Below are 18,548 nucleotides of genomic sequence, written 5' to 3' on the forward strand. Positions count from 1 at the left end.
TGGGGATGGAGGGATTGTTAGAGTGAATAGTTTAGCATATGACAAATTCAGATAGCTAGTGTGCTTTTCCATAACAAGTATATATTTTATATGTATAAAATATGCATATATCTGTGGAGGAGAATAAATATCTATGAATTTGTCAGGTTGATGTAGAGACATGTAACCTAACTGTGTGAGTGAAATGTGTTTGATCATACTGACACCTTTGTAAACCTAATATTTCTGTAAAACTTGGAGCCAGCATCTCTTCAGCCTGGGAGTATGTCATGCTTGAAGCCGTTGAGCAAAGTGGGGTTTGGCCATTGAGGTACTCTTCAAAAAATACCTTTTTCTCTGTCGATGTGTATTCTTGCTTAGGGATTTTCAATATTTTGCTGAAGCCCTGCTCCTTTTGACGTCAGTTTTAATGTTAGCTTCTGCAGAATCCAAACGCCATCCTCCGTGTGTGGACTCCTGATCGTGGTGTCCAGAAACCCAGTGCTTCCTTTGTCTCCTTCTGTCTTTACCAATACAAGGCCTTTTTTTGGTCAGTTCAGGCATGAAATTTTTTTGTGCTCTCAAACTGAGATGCACTTTTGGTTGAAAAGCGCTGCAGGAAGAACAATTCCGTATAGAGTGTACTTCTGGGACTATAAATAATAAATGCTGTGACTCGGAATGACGCAGGCACCCCTGCAACTTCTACGTGCAAGGCAAAGATTCAGTAAATAATTATTTACCTGCTCTTTGTCAGTCCTAAACCAAGAGGGGTCTATTCAGACTTCTTTGCTAACTTGGTGAGTATTGTTTGTGCTGTACTGCTTTTCTAGGAGTTCCAAAAATGTTAACTGTTTTTCTTTTGTGGCGCTGTTTTTGGAGGCTGCAACTTTATGAGGGGTATTAAATATTTATCAAACTCTTAGTTCTGAGCCAAGGCAACCTATTCAAACCTCACCAACTTGTAGTAGGCTGGTGGTGCTGACTATTTGAGAAGAGCTTGGGGCTGCCACACTTAGTGCCTTATGGTGCAGTAGTAATAGACAGTTACTATTTCAGAGTTGTTGGATTTATTTGATTATGTTTCCCCCTCAACAGCCAGCTGAGTATGAGCCAGCAGTGTGCCCCGGTGGCCAAGAAAGCCAATGGCATCCTGGCTTGTATCAGACATAGTGTGGCCAGCAGGAGTAGGGAAGTGATTGTCCCCCTGTACTCAGCACTGGTGAGGCCGCACCTCGAATCCTGTGTTCAGTTTTGGGCCCCTCACTACAAGAAAGACATTGAGGTGCTGGAATGTGTCCAAAGAAGAGCAACGAAGCTGGTGAAGGGTCTGGAGCACAAGTCTTATGAGGAGCGGCTGAGGGAACTGGGGTTGTTTAGCCTGGAGAAAAGGAGGCTGAGGGGAGACCTTACTGCTCTCTACAACTGCCTGAAAGGAGGTTGTAGAGAGGTGGGTGTCCATCTCTTCTCCAATAGGACAAGAGGAAATGGCCTCAAGTTGCACCAGGGGAGGTTTAGATTGGATATTAGGAAAAATTTCTTCACCAAAAGGGTGGTCAAGCATTGGAACAGGCTTCCCAGGGAAGTGGTTGAGTCACCATCCTTGGAGGTATTTAAAAGACATGTAAATGTGGCACTTAGGGATGTGGGTTAGTGGTGGACTTGGCAGTGTTAATGGTTGGACTCAATGATCTTAAAGGTCTTTTCCAACCTAAACAATTCTATGATTCTCTGATTCTATCCTCTCAGGACAGGCATAGGCTCATGCTGTAGTTCAAAGTCCACCTTGAGTTGGTGGAAGAGGTGGCACAGGCCTGGAAAGCAGGGTACTGATGGAGATGGCACCTTGTCCTGTCAATCCTAGTGGTTTTTAATGTTTGCAGGTGGGCCAGAACCATTTTGCTTGTTCTGTACCAAGAAGGCAGAGGTGTAAAAGCAGCACTCCAGAGCAGGAGATGAGAAAATGTCTGTTTTACTTCTGTGATGCCCTAGTTTAGTAGATACAACAGTTGTGTTTATTCATCATGTTGGCAGGCTCATTTTTGAAGGTCTAGCTTTGTCAAGAACCTTCTGTTGATTTTGCAGAATGTTATTTGGGTTTATTCTTTGTTTCTTTCACCTTATTTTTCTTCTGTATTTGGCTTTTAGCTGGCAGTCAGAAACTCAAGGTTATAAATTCCATGGTATTACTGTGTTTCTAAGCATGTGTGATGCTGAATGACACCCCCATTTCTCAGTTCTGACAGTGGCTGTATTTAAGCTAGCAGTCTTAGGTCCTGCCCAGGACAAGTTGTGATCTTCCTGGGGCTGCTTTGTGCCTCCCAGTTCTGCCAGATCTCTGCCTCAGCACTACCCTGTTTTCATCTTGTATCGGAGAAAATGCTGCCTCTGCCACAGTAGGCAGGAGAAGCTGGATGAGGGACATGCTTGTTTTGACGCAGTGGATCCATGTCCTGGGAGGGAGGAGGAGACACCCAAGTGCCATCCTAGATTGCAGGTTGTCCCCATGCAGTGGCCTTCACCAGGGGAGAGTCCTGGCTTCAGTAATGTCAGGGTAATTGATGGTGAATGAGGAGCCCATCACCTGTAATAACTTGAAATGCTGGTGGATCGACACCCCAAAAGTTTCAGGATATTGCAGTACTTAATATTGTGCTCTATTGCTACTGTGATTCAAAGTGTATCATCGCCCCTCACTGCCCCTGCAAATGCTTCAGCCTGTCACTTACCGCAGATTCATTTGGCAGGACTGCTTTGCCTTCTTGCATTGAAACGGAAGGTTTCTCGGGACTGGAGTTCCACAGTAAGCAGGGGCTGTTCACGGACAGTGATTGCAGACTTGGTCAACAGTTACCAGCCCAGGCAGTGTGACTCCATAGTGTAGTGAACCACCCCAGATGCTGTAAATACATTTATCCCCTCCCTTAGATCATTTCCAGCATGTTTTGGGGAGGGTAAGAAGCTGGAGATGCCACCTTGTCTGTGATGCATATTTAGAGTGGGAGTTCAGGTAACATGCTAACCCTTGGAGCTGCCAGACTCTTCTGGTTGAGAGTTTTGAATACCCCGTGTCTTACCTAATTGCATTTTTTTAATGCAGAGCCATTTGAGCTTCTTCATTTTGGGAACGAGGATAATTCCTGTCATAAGCAAAAACCTAGGAATGCTTTTCTCTTTTTCCTTATGTAAAATGGTTGCTCTTCATCTGAGAGTATCTGTATAGACATGTGTGTACACGTGGGTGTTAAAGAACTTTTCCTCTTTTTCATCATTCTTAGTTTACCTGTTAGATCTCACTTAAAGGGAAAAGCCTCCCAAGATAAGCAACAAGGTGGATCCTGCAAATATATGGACAACACATTTGCAACAAGCCTCATATGTTTCCTTGTGATCTGTCTGCAAGTATGTTCCTACAGAGCTGGGATCCCACTCCTAATAACTGTGTTCAGTGGTGTGGCTTCCTGCCATGAGCCTTTGGTGAGTGCCGTGGGCAGAACCGGGCTGCTCTTCTGATCCTGCATGTAGATCCAGTTGCAGGATTAGGACTTGAAATGTTCCTGGTCAGTACTGCCTAGTTTGCCATCTTCAAGAAACTGCTCAGTCCCCACAGGTTCAAGCTCTGCGGAGAAGATTGGCGTAAGACACTTTCGCCTTCATGACCTTCATCTTGGACACAGTAAGATACTCTCTTATAAGCCCTGGCTCATTTTTGTGCCTTTGTATTTAGGAATTACTGTTTCTACTGTAAAAGATAACTTCATTTCCAAAATACAGTTCCCTGGATCTCTGAAGGAGGGCACTCACAGCCTTGTTCAATACTAAGCCATTTGCTGACCATCACAGCTGGGAAATCACTTCCCCGGTGGTGAGGGAATTGCTAGAAAGCACGCCGAATGGCTTTCATATCCTCTAGCATGGGGCATGTTTTTCCTTTCTCTCCTATTGTTTTGTTCTTTTGTGTGAAGTGTTTGGAGTAGTAGTGGCATTAATAATATCTAAAAGCAGGATTTCTGAAATGTGTCCCCCCAAACCAGTTTGCCATCTGTCTCCCAAGACATGCTCAGCTTTGTGAAACAGCACGATGGTGTTTGTTTCAGTGTGGCCGCCCTTTGGGGGTTTGCAGGAACACTGCAGCAAATCATCCTGCATGCAAGGCTGACCTCTGGGAGGCTAACAAATTGAGGTGAGCCAGCTGGAGCGATAGGACACTGCCCGACAGACAGAGCATGCTCAGACCTGGGGGAGAAAGGTAGTTCAGTCTGCAGATGGTGCACGGGTTACTGTGCTGAGAGCTGCTAGATATGATTTTTTCTTTTTCTTTATGGTGCTGGGGAAAGAAGAGGACTGGAAGAGTGTTCGTTCCCCTGCAAAGCGTAGCTTTAAGGTGTCTTCTTTTTTCTTTCTCCTGTGAAAGAGAGGCACTGGATAGCATTTCCTTTTATTTAGCAACACCAGGTATGCGTGCATGTGCTGAAACACTAATCTACCAGTGATAGTACTTCCAAGATGAAAAAGGTTGCAGATGCTCTGAATTACTGTGTTTCTTTGCTGGGTGTTATTGTAACTGTGCTCTGTTTGCTGTGCTGATCACATACGGCTCTGAATTCAGTTTTGTTGGCACTCCTGGCTGCAGTGTACTTCGGGGGGTGGGGGGTTAGCGTGTTTTTTGATGCTGTCTCCTTGCTCCCCCCCCTCCCGCAACTTCACACTGAATCTCTCCTCTATGGCTGTGCATGTGTGGGAAGGAGGTCAGTAGTTCATTTGTAATCCCAGGTCTTTGTAGTCCTTCTTTGTTTGACTGGTGGTTTGCTTTATCATTTTTAAACAAAAGTCCCATGGGGAAAACATCTTGATCTGGGCTAAATTCTGTAGGTTTTCAGAAATGTGTTTCTTACTGGACAGGTGCTGCTTTGGGATTACTTTTTTTTTTTACCCTCCCCTAAAAACATGCTAATGTAGAGCTTGTGGTAACCAAGGAGGGGTTTTTGCTGTTCTTTTTGGCTGTGCTGTGCTCCGAACAATTTCGGCTCCTGCTTAGAATTTGCAGCACACAGGAGCGGTGTTAGGCACCATGCTGATGAGAAGTGGGGAGAGCTCAGGCTGTAAATGCTACTAAGCACCAGTCCCAATATCCAAATAACGCAGGTACTCCTCCCAGTGGAGAATAGAGAAAAAAAGGGTAGATAAAATACAGAGAATAACAAATGGCAGCTAACCCCCAAGGCATAGTTGGAGTGTCTGAAGCTCATCTTGTCCAGTACTTTGGGATTTCGCATCATATTCTTTTAATTCACTTTTGCAGCATTAGTAAATTTTCCCTTCTGCCACCCCCACTCCGTCTTTGATTTAGGTAGACCACTGAAGTAAGATAAATCTGCTGCTCTCTGACATGTTTTTGTTTCTGACAAAGGTATCTTGCTTACAGACTAACAGCAAGAGACTAGGCAAAAGGAGAGGTTTTTTACTCATATGACAGTGCTGTTAATGCCAGTATAACCCGATAGGTTTCAATGAGATACTTGGGTGAACAAAGATCGGCTGGAATGAACTCTGTCTGTTAAGCTTCCCCCTCTGTCTAGCCACGGTTATTTTGAGTACCTTGGGTTTTCATCTTTACACTTGGGACTGTCAAAAGGTGAAGACTTGAGGGCTGAGAGAAACACTTTTTTTTTTCCTTTTTGTTTTTTTAGCTCATTTTTCTTATGTCTCCCACCTCAAGCTTGTTTATCAGAAATGCATCTTATTGAGGGGAGTTTTCTGGAGATCAGGGTTGGTTTTTGTTTGGGGAAAGGATTTCATACTCCATGTCATCCTGGATGGAGAAGAGATCTTGGAAATGTGGATAGTAAAAGCCCAAGAAGTATTCTTTTTAGTTTCATACTTTTAGCTCAGTTTTGTGGTTTACTTATATGCATTGACTGCTTAGTGTTGGATTTTTTTTTTTTTAACCTGTTCTTTTGTAGATCAAGGTAGCAGTATCGACAAATATTAAATCAATGGCTACTAGTCAACCTGAAAGTCAGGCTGGATCTCTTCCTATCCAAGCTCTCACAGCCTCTGAAATTAAATGGAAGAAAACTTAGATTTTCCATCCATAAGCACAGCTGAAAGGTGTCCAGTAGCCACCAATATTCTCCTGTTCATATTGAAGGTATGTTTGCAGTAGGGACCATTGCACAGAGCCTCAGTCTTCCTTGATTGCAGTCTTGTATAGAAAGACTTACGTTTTGCTTTCTATTCCTGACTTATGCTAAACCATAAAAACTGAAGATAAACCTAATTTTGATTACAACTGTCTATAGTTACCTAAAGTTTTTGTGAGACAGTTGTTTTAAAAAAAAGTTATGTTTCAATTTTATTTTTTCTGAATAAGGTTCTATGTTTAAAATTCTACTTGAAGCTGCAGAGTTAAAGTATTCTTATTTTTCATATTCCCTTTTTGTATCAGGCTTTGTTAATGATATTTGTATCTTTAACTGCTGGGTTTGCTTCCTTCGAGAATCTGCTCTTTTTCTGTTTAAAAACTCAGCACTTCTACACTTGGCTGCTTTTTACAAAGAAAATGTTCCAGTATATCAATCATTCAGTGTACCATCCTTTCTTTAATGTGATATGTACTGTGAAAGATATATGTATCTCATTAAACAAATACAGTGAATAAGATTATAACAGCCTTTTGGGCTGTGGGGATTGACTTGCTTGTAATTCTGCGGGAATCTGTGACAGAGATGAGAATAAAAGCCAATTCTTGGCTGCCGAATCCTAACTCCCCCTCCTTCCAATTGGGAAAGTTGCCTTCTAGGAACTTCTGCTTCGAGCATGAATGAAGTAGGTATTTAAAACTGCATGTATTACATATACCACATCCTTAGCTAAGCCTCTTGCATCAGGGATGGGAGAAAGAACAGAAGACATTTTGCAGGGGAGTGTGAAATGCCATGTTTGCATGCTTTACTTTTCCTGTGCCAGCCTGGAAAGCCAGCCTAGCACGAGATGGATCCAGGGGTACGGAGTGCTAATGGGGAAAATGTCCCCGAGGATGGAATATCTGCTCCCACCCCTCCCATTGTGTTGCCATAAAAAGAAGAAGGGTCAGGGTCCCCTGCCCGTTTCCTACCCACGTGGCTCTGCCCCGACTCCTTCCCTGTCCTGTGGCAGGAGCAGCCCCAGTCCAGTTCCAGTTGTGCTGCATTTCTGGGAACTGTGGAGATAGTTCTGCTTGGACACCACTGCCACGACTGGCAGGCTCTGTGGGAGCTGGTCAGCTGGGCCAAACCCAAGTTGGCCTCCATGTAGAGGCAATTCTCTCTGTGCACAGAGTGGTGATGCTTTCGGGAAACGTGTGTCCTTCATGGTTTTTTTTTTCCATTTTGTGAGGTTTTTTTAGCCTTCTGTAGCTCAGGAAAACTGAGCATTGGCTTGGCAATGCTACCAACTTGTGCAGTTGGTAACAAAAGCTTGGCAAGGGCTAAGTAGACAAAAACAGCACTTCTCATTTTCTTAATACCTGCAGGACTGGATGAGCCCCTTTTAGATGTGCAGTTCACTCTGGTGACCCTTGTTCTCCCTAATCAAGTTCTTGTTTTATTCCTCTGGGGGTCTTAGTAGTGCATGTTTGTGTCTTTTTTGTTTTTTGTTGTGTGGACTTTGTAGCTGTTCTCCCAATTTCTTTCTTAGATTGTAGGTTTTAAAATGGAGAAGAGATTTAAAACATTGTCCATCATATTAATAGCTTTAAAGTAGTGATTCATCCTACCCTAGCTTCATAATTAAAAAAATAACAACAGAACTCATCTCTTAAATTAATCCAAACAGTCCTTTATGCCAACTGCCTATTAGTAGAAATTCATCTCTTCCATCCAACCCACTCTGATCTCCTCGACATGTTAACAAGAGATGAAGAACAGCTTCCCTATCTATGCTTCCTGTTGCTTTCCCACTTCCTGAGGATGTTTATAGCATCAGATGACCAGCAGCTAACAGGCAGAAGGTGTTACTGTGTCTAAACTTCCAATAGAGTATTATGGGCCTGCAAGATGCTCAAAGTCTCTGCCAGAGGCGCTTGCTGAACACACCAGATGCGTGCTCCTGAAGTCTTTACCTGCTCACCAGTAATCAGTGCTAGTTAGAGCAGCAGTAGCTGGGCTGAGGGGATGAAGCTGTGACCCTTTTTGTAAGTTAGTGAGAATGGAGGAAGAGAATGGGGTAAGCTCTTCATGCCTGTGATCTCTTGGAAAAAGAGGAAAGATAAGCTGACCAAAAATAGAGTCCCTTCCCACAGGCTCTTAGCCTCTGGAGCAGCATCCATTGAGGCCGAGCTGCAAAAACCTCAGAACACGCTCTTATTTCCCTTGCAAAGTCTTGAGCTGTCCATATGCCGGTGTGTTTGTTGAGCTCCCCATCTTGGACCGTGCGGTGCTCTAAGTCAGCTGCCCCGCTGCCCTGTCAGCATCGCTGCAAGGGAAATCTGCCACTTCTGTCTCCCTCTCTCACTGCTGCTCCTCCCCTGCAGCCTGCCCCTGTTGGGAGTCCTCAAGGGCACGTCCTGTCCCCTCCCATGGGGCATCGTTGCCCTCTGCCAGCTTGGCAGCAAGAAGCTCTGTGCTGCTTTTACGTGCACGTCTCTTCTGGCTAGGCTCTAGTCTATCAGCTGTCGCATCTTCTGTTGCTGAAGGATGGTGCTTTAGCATTTCAAAGCAGAGAGTAAAAAAATGTCAGTCCATGCGATTTCCTTGGTAACTGGGATGCATTGCTCACGTGGAGCTAAGCCATGGTTATCCCAGTGTCACTGGGAAGTGAGAGGGTGGATGAGTGTGGTAGGGATGGGGAGGAGATAGTCTGTGCGCAACTGGGGGTTTGAACGGCCTAGACGCTGACTTATATGTAGAAAGAAACAGCACAGAGGACTCTGCTCTTAAGGAAAGTAGCAGTGTGTCTGGCCTTCCACTTCTGCAAGTGCTTTTCAGTTCTTAAGATGTTCTCCAGTGATTCTGTGGGAGGGGAGTGGGAGCAGACCCATTTTGTGAGGGAGATTTAGTAATGAAAGTTTCTTCTATTGTGAAGCAGGTGGAAGACTAAATGCTTTCACCTATTTCAGAGTTACTTGCTGCCTCCTGGGAAAGTTTCCCATCCCAGGACTACTGCTGCTGACAATGCTTAATGACTGATCTCAGCTTGGGGGACTGAGGAACCAGGGGGCATGGAGAGTGATTGCTTGCCTTTACCCCCTTGGTGCAGCCTCTCCTGGATATGTAAAAGCAAACAGTGGGATGGTTTGTTACTATTTATGTTCTGTCACTCCCTGAAGGACCAAAGATTTTAGTTCTCTAAGGTCTGCGTTCACTGAAAGCGTCAGATTAAAAAAAGGTGGATGATAAAATGTGAGAAAACAGGCAAAGAATCAAGACTGTTCCCCAAGTACCTGTGAAATTCTCCTTTTAGTTCCGCCTGCGACACCCCTTCCTGTCCACATCCCCTTGTTCACTTCCATCAAAAGCAGCTTTCAGCCAAGCAGCATGAACCAGGATTTACGAACTGGCAACGAGGAACAGGAATGAAGATGGATTTCTTTAGCATTGCTAGCTTTTAACATTCATTCCTGACATGGCTAAAGCACATAGCTAAAGCACATACACTCACTTCAGCTAAGTGCAGGGAAGTGAAAGAACTGCAGTGAGGGAAGAGATGGAGGAAGGCCTTGCAGGTGATTTTTATTAAAAAGCTGAGTTGTTCATTTGTAGCCATTTAGCGGGTATTGCTGTAGCAGAGTCTGAAATGAAAATTGCTAACCTCTGAACACTGGCCGCATCCGTCAGGCTGCATCTTTGAAGTGCCTCTTATGCCCCTCCCTTGGGGCTGGAGGGGAGAGAACCAGTCAGTCAGGGGTGAAACATTAGAACAGGCTGTTTCCAAGGAGGCCTGTTCGGCTCAAGGGGTTTGTAATGGTCGGCGGAGCTCTCCACCTCTGAGATGCCCGTGAAATGCATGGACTGCTGTCTTCTGATGCCTTTGAAACACCCACACATACACGTTCTCCCTGCTGTACTGGAATAATAAAGAGGCCATGTGGTTTTCCCCCTCTGCCAAGTTCTTGCAACTTGCGTTGACTCCGTTGAACTTGTAGGTGCTTTGTTCTTCTGACCTGCAGTATTTAACTTTCACAATGCCTGCAGACTGGCCTTCATGTGAAGCATGTGCTTGTGGCAGAGGACTTGATTGTTAAAGCTCTCCTTCCCATACTGACTAGCAGGCTTTGCATGTGGATGCTTGGGCTCGGTCCTTTCCTTGGTGATGCTGCTGAAGTCGTTTAAAGCTGTGCTCACAAGATGAGAGGTCTGTAGTGGAGAGGTTATGTGGAGATTTGGATGATATTGTTAGGTGTCTTTCAAAAATAGTGAAGAAGTAAAATGAAGCTTTGGAATTCTGGTACCAACAAAATAACTTAAGATCTGTCCCCATCAAAAATTTCTTTTCCTGAAAACTGGTTTGGTTGCATTAGCAGAGCCTACCGAGTGATGTACTGCTGTCCCCAGTAGGTTTCCATTCAAGGCTGTCCATGGAACAGCCATGGTTGAGAGTTGCAAAGCCATCAGGAGCAGCAGTCATCCCCTGTTATAGAGAAGGAAAGATTGAGAGGTGATGTGACAGCCATCATTCTTCTGTGCAGGATACCTGTGGCACCTGGGAAAAGACCAGGTTTAAATTGCTGTGGTGGAAACAAAGGCTGAGTGTTAGGAAAGAGTTTATCACAGTCCTTCATGCCTTTATTGCTAGAGACTGGATGAAGAGATGAATCAGTATTAAGAATGAGATAGATAAGCATATTTTGGGAGTGGTTTAGGGAGAGCTGATCCTGCCCTGGTGATTAGATGACCACTCTGGGTCCCTTCCTATCTCCTTTTCAATAGTTGAAATCAAAACAACAGCTTCTTAATTTGCTGCTTGCTTTTAGGGAGCTGCTAAATGAGGCAGTTTTTCAGACCACTTGCCAAAGGAGGTAGACTTCATTTCTGTTTCATTTGAGTAGCTAGAGCTGTGCTGAAATTGAAATGAATTTGTTGCTCAGATCCCTAGAGACCACCTCTTGAATCTGTGTGGCTTACAGCTAGCACTCGTTTCTTTGGCATTATTCAGTCTCCCACGCACCTTCAGTTCTTCCTAAGACAGGGATCCCGCAGGCTGTTGGGATCTCACAAGCTGTAGGGATCCCTTCTAACTTCATCGAATTCCATGAATGATTCTCCATTCAATTCCAAGCTGCATGAGCCAGATTGCAGGATCAAGCTTTTAGGCTGCAATGTCTCTTTTCAAAAGAACTCCCTCGACAGTAGAGAAGGTGTTTGCATTGATCCTAAGTATGCCTCGCTGTCTTCCTCCACTCTGGCATACAAAAACACACATCTCTGGGTTAAAATGCTAAGGGACTATTGCTTGGGATGTCAGAGCATGTGCTTGAGACATTGTTTTTTTCCCTCCCTCCAAACTTGCATCAAAGGGAGTTTAAATTGCTACCTTTAAAAACTGCAGTTAGAAACAGTTTAATCAGGTATATACCAATCAGAAATTTGCCGTCCTATAGTTCCCCATGAGTCATGGCTGCAATTATTTACAGCCTGACTAGCAGTGAACCTTGATGCATAATGAAAATTTGAGTCCATAAATACTGTAGGTGAATGAATATCTCAACTGAAGTTCACAGTTGAGAATATAATCAATACTCTGATATAAGCCAGTAGTGTTTCTACATAGAAAGAAAACAGTGGCAGGCTCTCTCCCATAACAGAAAAAGAAACAGGGAGGCCTTGGAACAGCACAGGAGAGAGTCTTAGGTTGGGATGGGAAAACACCAACACTAGAAACACTTCAAATGTATTACCTTCCCATTTGTATAAGGGATGGTTGTGCTGGTGCAGGTCAGACTCTCTCACTAAATGAAGGTTCGATTGCTTTAATGAAACATCAGTTTCTTGCATAAAAAGCGGAGCTCTCCTCTCTTCCACGCCAATATTTCTTCTGGAAGATGATGGCAGCTCCTAGCCTTTGATCCCAGATTGCAGCTAAAGAAATGACTGAGTGACTTGGGACACGGGGCAGTTCATAGGCCTGCAAGTCCTCCCCCCACCCCCACAATAAAATTAAATTGAATGTTATGTTCACCAGCTCACATTTCATGTTGGAATGGAGTGCGGCAAAATCTATACTTGGCAATACTTCTTGTACTATTGTTATCTGCACAGTAGAGGCGAGAAGTAGAGTTGGGTACTCGCAGACATGCAAAAGGCCTATGGCAAATGAAGAGAAGGAGCTAGGTCTCCCAGGCCTTCTGCGAGTGGCCCAGTGATTGTGACGCTGTCTTTCCTCTCGCTGTTGGACTGGTCTGCAAAAAGCAGTGTGAGCCAAAGTCCCAGGGAACCTACCATTTTTTCTGACAGCGCTTCATAGAGCTCATCCTCAAACTCTTTTACTTTTTCTTCTCCAAAAGGGTAGAAATGAAAATGAGAGAGGAAGCCTTCCTGTAGAGCAGCTTCCAGTTCTGTTTGCCTTTTTTTTACAGTTTTGGATAGTTCTTTGGCACTCTTTTCTTCTTTTCCTCGTTCCCTGGAAGGCGGAAAAATTACTGAAAAAAGCCTCAACTCTCTTGAATAGTCCATAAAATGTGATTTATGGTAGAGCTGTAAACCTGATGTTTAAATGGTTCCTTTCTTTTATTATTTTCCACAGGTCTTTGCCCTCACAATGTCAAGGAGTGTTAATGATGTGTTCCCTCTCCATTGCATTCCCCACCTGCCATCTTGCTAGGATCTAACTACAGAATGAACATAGCAGCTGTGTTTAATGCCCTGCTCGTGTCTGTCCTTGCTGCTGTGCTGTGGAAATACATCAAACTGCGAGAGCATGTCTTCATGGTCGAAGAGGAGTTGGTCCTCACACGTCAGTCTCAGGAACTCTCTCAGGTTCAGATTGACTACCATGCAGCTCTCCAGGCATTGGTGGAGGACGGTACCAGGATGGTGTGCACTGGCAGGATGCACACCGACCGCATCTGCCGCTTTGAGTCCCTCTGCTACTCTACTGAGGCTGAGGAGTTTGTCTACTTTCACAGCAACTCCTCAGTCATGCTACCCAACCTGGGCTCCCGGAGGTTCCAGCCAGCTCTGCTTGACCTCTCCTCGGTGGAAGATCACAACACCCAGTACTTCAACTTTGTGGAGCTGCCAGCTGCTGCGCTGAAATTTATGCCAAAGCCGGTCTTCGTGCCTGATGTGGCGCTGATCGCTAACAGGTTCAACCCAGACAACCTGATGCACGTCTTTCATGACGACCTCCTCCCCATTTATTACACCATGCAGCAGTTCTCTGATTTAGACCTGGAGGCACGGCTCTTCTTCATGGAAGGGTGGACTGAAGGTGTTCACTTTGACCTCTACAAGTTACTGAGTAACAAGCAGCCGCTCCTCAGGGAGCAGCTTAAAACCCTGGGCAGGCTCCTCTGCTTTACCAAATCATATGTGGGACTGTCCAAAATCACCACCTGGTACCAGTACGGATTTGTCCAACCGCAAGGGCCGAAGGCTAACATCTTGGTTTCTGGTAACGAGATCAGGCAGTTCACCAAATTCATGACACAGAGGCTGAACGTCAGCTTGGAGGAAAGCTCCAGTGAGGAGTACATCGTGGTGTTCAGTCGAACAATCAACAGACTTATCCTAAATGAGGCAGAACTAATCCTGGCTCTCGCTCAGGAGTTTCAGATGAAAACCATTACCGTCTCTCTGGAGGAGCATTCATTTTCTGACATCGTCCGGTTGATCAGCAATGCGTCCATGCTGGTCAGCATGCATGGGGCCCAATTAGTCATGTCTCTCTTCCTGCCAAGAGGTGCCACAGTGGTGGAGCTCTTTCCTTATGCTATCAACCCTGAACACTATACCCCTTACAAAACCCTGGCAACCCTTCCTGGCATGGACCTGCAGTACATTGCCTGGCAGAACACCGACAGGGAAGACACTGTTACCTACCCAGACAGACCTTGGGATCAGGGCGGGATTGCTCATCTGGACAAAGCTGAGCAAGAGCGCATCATCAAGAGCACAGAGGTGCCGCGGCACCTCTGCTGCCGCAACCCCGAGTGGCTGTTCCGTGCCTACCAGGACACGAAGGTGAACATCCCTTCTCTCATCCATGTGATCAGACAGACTGTGAAGTCTAAACCTGGACCCAAGAAGCAGAAGTGGTCTGGTAGCCTCTACCCTGGCAAAGTGAGGGATGCCAAGTGTCAAGCCTCTGTCCAGGGCACGAGCGAAGCTAAACTTGCCGTGTCCTGGCAGATCCCCTGGAACCTGAAGTATCTCAAGGTCAGAGAAGTGAAATACGAAGTGTGGATACAAGAGCAAGGGGAAAACACTTACATGCCTTATATATTGTCCCATCAGAATCACACCTTCTCAGAAAACATTAAGCCCTTCACAATATACCTGGTGTGGATACGCTGCATCTTCAACAAAAATCTCCTGGGACCTTTTGCAGATGTGCTCTTGTGTAGTACATAACCTGTTGCGCTACCTGTACAGCTCTGCCCTGCTCTCCACTCCATCTGTGGTTTAAAACTTCTTGTCTTGTAGTTTGTAGAGGGCTGAAGAGGACTAGTCTGTATCAGTGCCTAAGTGTCCATTTTATTGCACTCCATGTGTATTCTTTAAATGGTATTTATTTCCAGTGAGTGTTAAAAAAAAAAAAACCTCTGTGTTCTTCAGAGTAACTTCCAGAGGTTAAATTACGTGCTGAATACATGTAATTGAAAGCAGAATGGAAGTAAATTGTGTGTACCTTGGTCGTGATTTAAATTCGTTTCTATTGTGTGGTGAGTATTTAAGCGCAGTGTTAAACCGCAGTTAATTCCATGGCTAGGTGGGCAATTCTCATCAGCTTTTTCATTGTAAGTTATTTTTTTCAATAACTGACTGTAACTTTGAGTTCAAGATTTGGTATGAGAGCCTTCATTAAACTGCCATAAACCTCCTCAATATTTTTTTGCTTTTTATTATCTGTCAAAATGGTTATTGTGATAGATTTATCTATTGCTGTGATAAAATGTGTATATGGGTAGCTTTGTATTTTTCTTATTTTGGCTGAAGAGAATGAGACTACAGTGTCAGCTTCATGTTTAAAATCAGATTTTACTGCACCCCAACAGCAAAAGACTGGAATAGCAGATGGGAGATAGAAGGGATGGAGTGGATAAAATAATTTACTGTGTTTTAAGATCTGTTTTCATTTTGTGAGTTATGTACAGGTCTGTGGGAAAAGAAGGGGATGGTTTGGAAGAGGTGATGGGGAAGAGATTGCACTTTACAGCAGTCCGCTCAAGAAAATAATTTTTTTGGTGTTCGATGAGAATAATCTGTTGATAATGGCTGCTAACAGGTACATGCTTTGCTAAGTAATAGGCAGGCGGTCACCAAGGAAGCTTTCTGCACACAGGCTTTCCTGCATGTTGGTGGGAGGAAGCAGAGTGGGGGGGGGGGGCAAGTACATGGGTGCCGTTGCGTTGGGCTGGACAGAACGCATGGCAGGGGCCGGACTGATGACACTCGCACCTCTGTTGGTCCGGCCAGGGGAGTGGTTTATTCTAGACTTATACTCATTTTCCCCAAGATCAGAATCTGGCTTCATTGCTGGGGTAATACACTGCCTACTTAAGACCTGATCCTGCGCATATCTCCTTTAGGTGGAGATCCTAAATGATGCTGTCTTTGTAAAACAGCTCTGTGTCAAAAGTACAGGCCTTGGGAAAGAGAGGAAAAAGGGGGCAGGAGTGTGAGATGTTTCACTGATAGAAGTTAGCATCCTCCATAGTTTATAACCAACGTTAAAGCAACAGGAAAAGTGCTTTCTTCTCCTCTCCCTCCCTAGCCCCCACTGTCCTCACGAGGTCTGGATGGATGTTTGAACAGTAGGATAAATGGCTTGCTTTCTGAGTGATGAGCTGATAGATGAGCATCTCAAGGCAGGTTTATAATATGAGTTCTAGAGAGAGGGGGAGAAAAACATTGCTGTACAAATCAGACAAGAAACAAGAGGGCTGAAAAATGAGTGAAACACCACAGTACAGCATTGGACCTTCAGGCAAGTGCTACTTCTGTATATTCATTTTCATTATGTCTCGCTTTGTTTTCAAGCATGTTTATGATTTAAAGGGGGGAAAAAAACCAGAACAACAATCCCAAACTCTGTGTTTGCTTTGCCATTGTAGCCTTGCCAACTAATAATTTTTGTCTTGATATTTTAAAGGGGCGCATGAATACTCCCGCTGTTGTTTTCTTAGGACAAAATGGGCTGCTTGCTGAAGTGAAGTGAGTATCTGAGCTGTGCCCCAAAGTCTCCACGTGGCTGCACATCACATGCCACGTATGTCAGAGCTGAGGTGAGAAAAACTTCATAAACAGGTAACAGACGTGCGAGCAGGCTGTTTAGGGAAGCCACCAGGACCTGTAGCTCCTCAGGGCCTCACTGGCTGATTAGTTCCCACTCACAGCAGGGTTTTGCAGCAACCTTGCATCCCCACGGCCATTCAAGTTGCAAGTAGGCCTGTGGCCACTGGCCATCCTGCTGGCTGTTGCAAGGGTGGTAATGGTGGCACCCTATGAAGTCGGTATTAAATGAGCCTTCTGAAGGATGAAGTTTGGTCAGCATTTGTTTTGCATCAGTTTTCAGAAGTCATTTTCTTTGGGGGTGTGAGCTGCCTGTGTTCCCCTAACCACCTTTTGTCCTGGACAGGGTATTGGTCCATGTGTTGCTTTCCTGCCTGTCTTTCTCAGTGCCTTCGGTAGCAATCCTTTGCCTGTAATTTGTAGACCATCCCATTTCACTTAAAATTGGTTTGATATGATTGCAGATTTTCTAACATTTGCAGATTGGTTACAGCACATTAACTATTTTCTTCTTGTATCCTAATGATTCTAATCAACAAAATTGGCTACAGAGCAATGAAATATCATATATGTGGGTTTCCATGCTCTTAACTCTAGCATGAAGCGGTTTCTTGCGTTCAGACTCACTTTTTCCAGGAGATAATCAAATGTGCTTTCCAAAAATGTGCATTCAGGTTCTGTCTTCCTCATCAGTGCTATGAGTACTTTACGAGGTGGAAACAAAATTAAAGGATTTTTCCTTTTCAAATTCTGAGATAGCTGAACACTGAAGTTGTGACGGTGATGTGGCCATTTGCCTCCAACACCTGCCCAGTGTAAGAATGTCCGTACCAGAGCCTCACTGCTATACCTGGATTCCCCCTCTGCCGGGGCGTACAGCACTCAAGAGTACATGGCCCAGCCTGTAGCTGTCATAAATTGGGCACAGTAATGTTATGCTGATTTACACTACCTCGAGAACTGCTCTGGAGTGCTAGCGTCTTCCCATAGTGAATTTTCTTTCCTTTTAATAACTTTGCCATCAGTGCTCTGCAAGCCCGTTCCATTTTTCGCGCCTGATCCTCCCCTGTCCCACGGGCTATTTGTTTCCCTTGCTTCACACGAATATCCTCTCGCACAGTCTCCAGCCTTCACGTTTCAAGAAAACCCAGCAGGGCTTTTCTCTGTCAATGCCACTTCTTAACTGATCAGAAGGAATGCTTGCCTGGCATTGCTTAAAGTTTAATCCTGTAACGAACTCAGGCTCTCCGTGCACAGGGGCTGGGGCTGCATTTCTAACATGTGTGGCAAGGCAGGGCTGGAGCTGGGTTACTGTATTTCCAAAACAGCCTGTTCCTCTGGCAAGCTTATGGGGCTCCTTTTGACAAGTCGTGTTGTGCAAGAGACTTGCGCCTTCCGCCATTGCATAATTTGGTTTTGCTCCCAAAGCAAATACATTAAGCTCTGTGGTGCTGTCTGGCCCCATTGTCCTGGAAGAAGAGAAATAGCTGGGATTAAATCCAAAGCCCTCTGGGGGCAGTGCAGGATACTAATAGCAAGCTGGTCTCGAACTCGCTGCTGTCGGGCTTGGCCATGCTTATGGAGATGGATCATCTAGGAGGATTTCCTCTGGCTGCAGTTTCATCTCATTTTAATTAGCCAAAGTGCAGCCAGCTGCTGTGGGAAGGCTCCTTACCGACACGTACGAGGGCGAAGAAGGACTGAATGGAGCACTTACGAGCTCGCGCACATGAGGTGTTGGAGCAGGAGCTGCAGGTTGTATGGTAATATGGTTCCCTACGGGACGGGACTTCTCAAGGGTGATAGAGACTTTGATAGAGCCAGAGCAATTCACGCTACTGTTAGTTGCTCATAGCCCAAACTCGCCCTCAAAAACCATATCCAAGAACAGAAACATTTCTGAAGAGGCTCAACTCTAATCTGGTTTGGGTGTGTTTCTCGAGGACATCCTGCCACCGGGGCTGTGGAGAGTTGAGACTTACAGATGGCGCTTGTCTTAAATGGACCACCCCTTGCTCAACACCGTGGAAGACCAGTTGACCTGGAGGTATTGCCTGAGGAGCAGGTTAGAGTAGCACAAATCGAGGGCTGAAAAGCCACTGAGACAGACCCTCTCCAGGACTATCGAGTGGCGGGAGG

At 45.1% G+C, this 18,548-nt stretch overlaps 1 protein-coding gene across 5 annotated transcripts in view; it reads left to right on the top strand.

Moving 5' to 3' along the window:
- The window catches only part of POMGNT2 (protein O-linked mannose N-acetylglucosaminyltransferase 2 (beta 1,4-)), a 33,225-nt gene extending 18,098 nt beyond the window's left edge, over positions 1-15,127 (top strand). For 2 of the 5 annotated variants that reach the window (XM_075493227.1, XM_075493229.1), the window contains 2 exons: positions 5,943-6,130; positions 12,700-15,126. In XM_075493227.1, the coding sequence (XP_075349342.1) occupies positions 12,792-14,528 (1,737 nt within the window). In that variant the 5' untranslated portion in view covers positions 5,943-6,130; positions 12,700-12,791 and the 3' untranslated portion in view covers positions 14,529-15,126. Of the gene's footprint in view, positions 1-5,942; positions 6,131-12,699 lie in introns of all 5 variants that reach the window. The other 3 variants (XM_075493228.1, XM_075493230.1, XM_075493226.1) reach the window with 2 other exon arrangements.
- The last annotated feature ends 3,421 nt before the right edge of the window (positions 15,128-18,548 follow it).

The sequence above is a fragment of the Mycteria americana genome, chromosome 2 (assembly GCF_035582795.1).
Source record: "Mycteria americana isolate JAX WOST 10 ecotype Jacksonville Zoo and Gardens chromosome 2, USCA_MyAme_1.0, whole genome shotgun sequence".
Classification (NCBI taxonomy): domain Eukaryota; kingdom Metazoa; phylum Chordata; class Aves; order Ciconiiformes; family Ciconiidae; genus Mycteria; species Mycteria americana.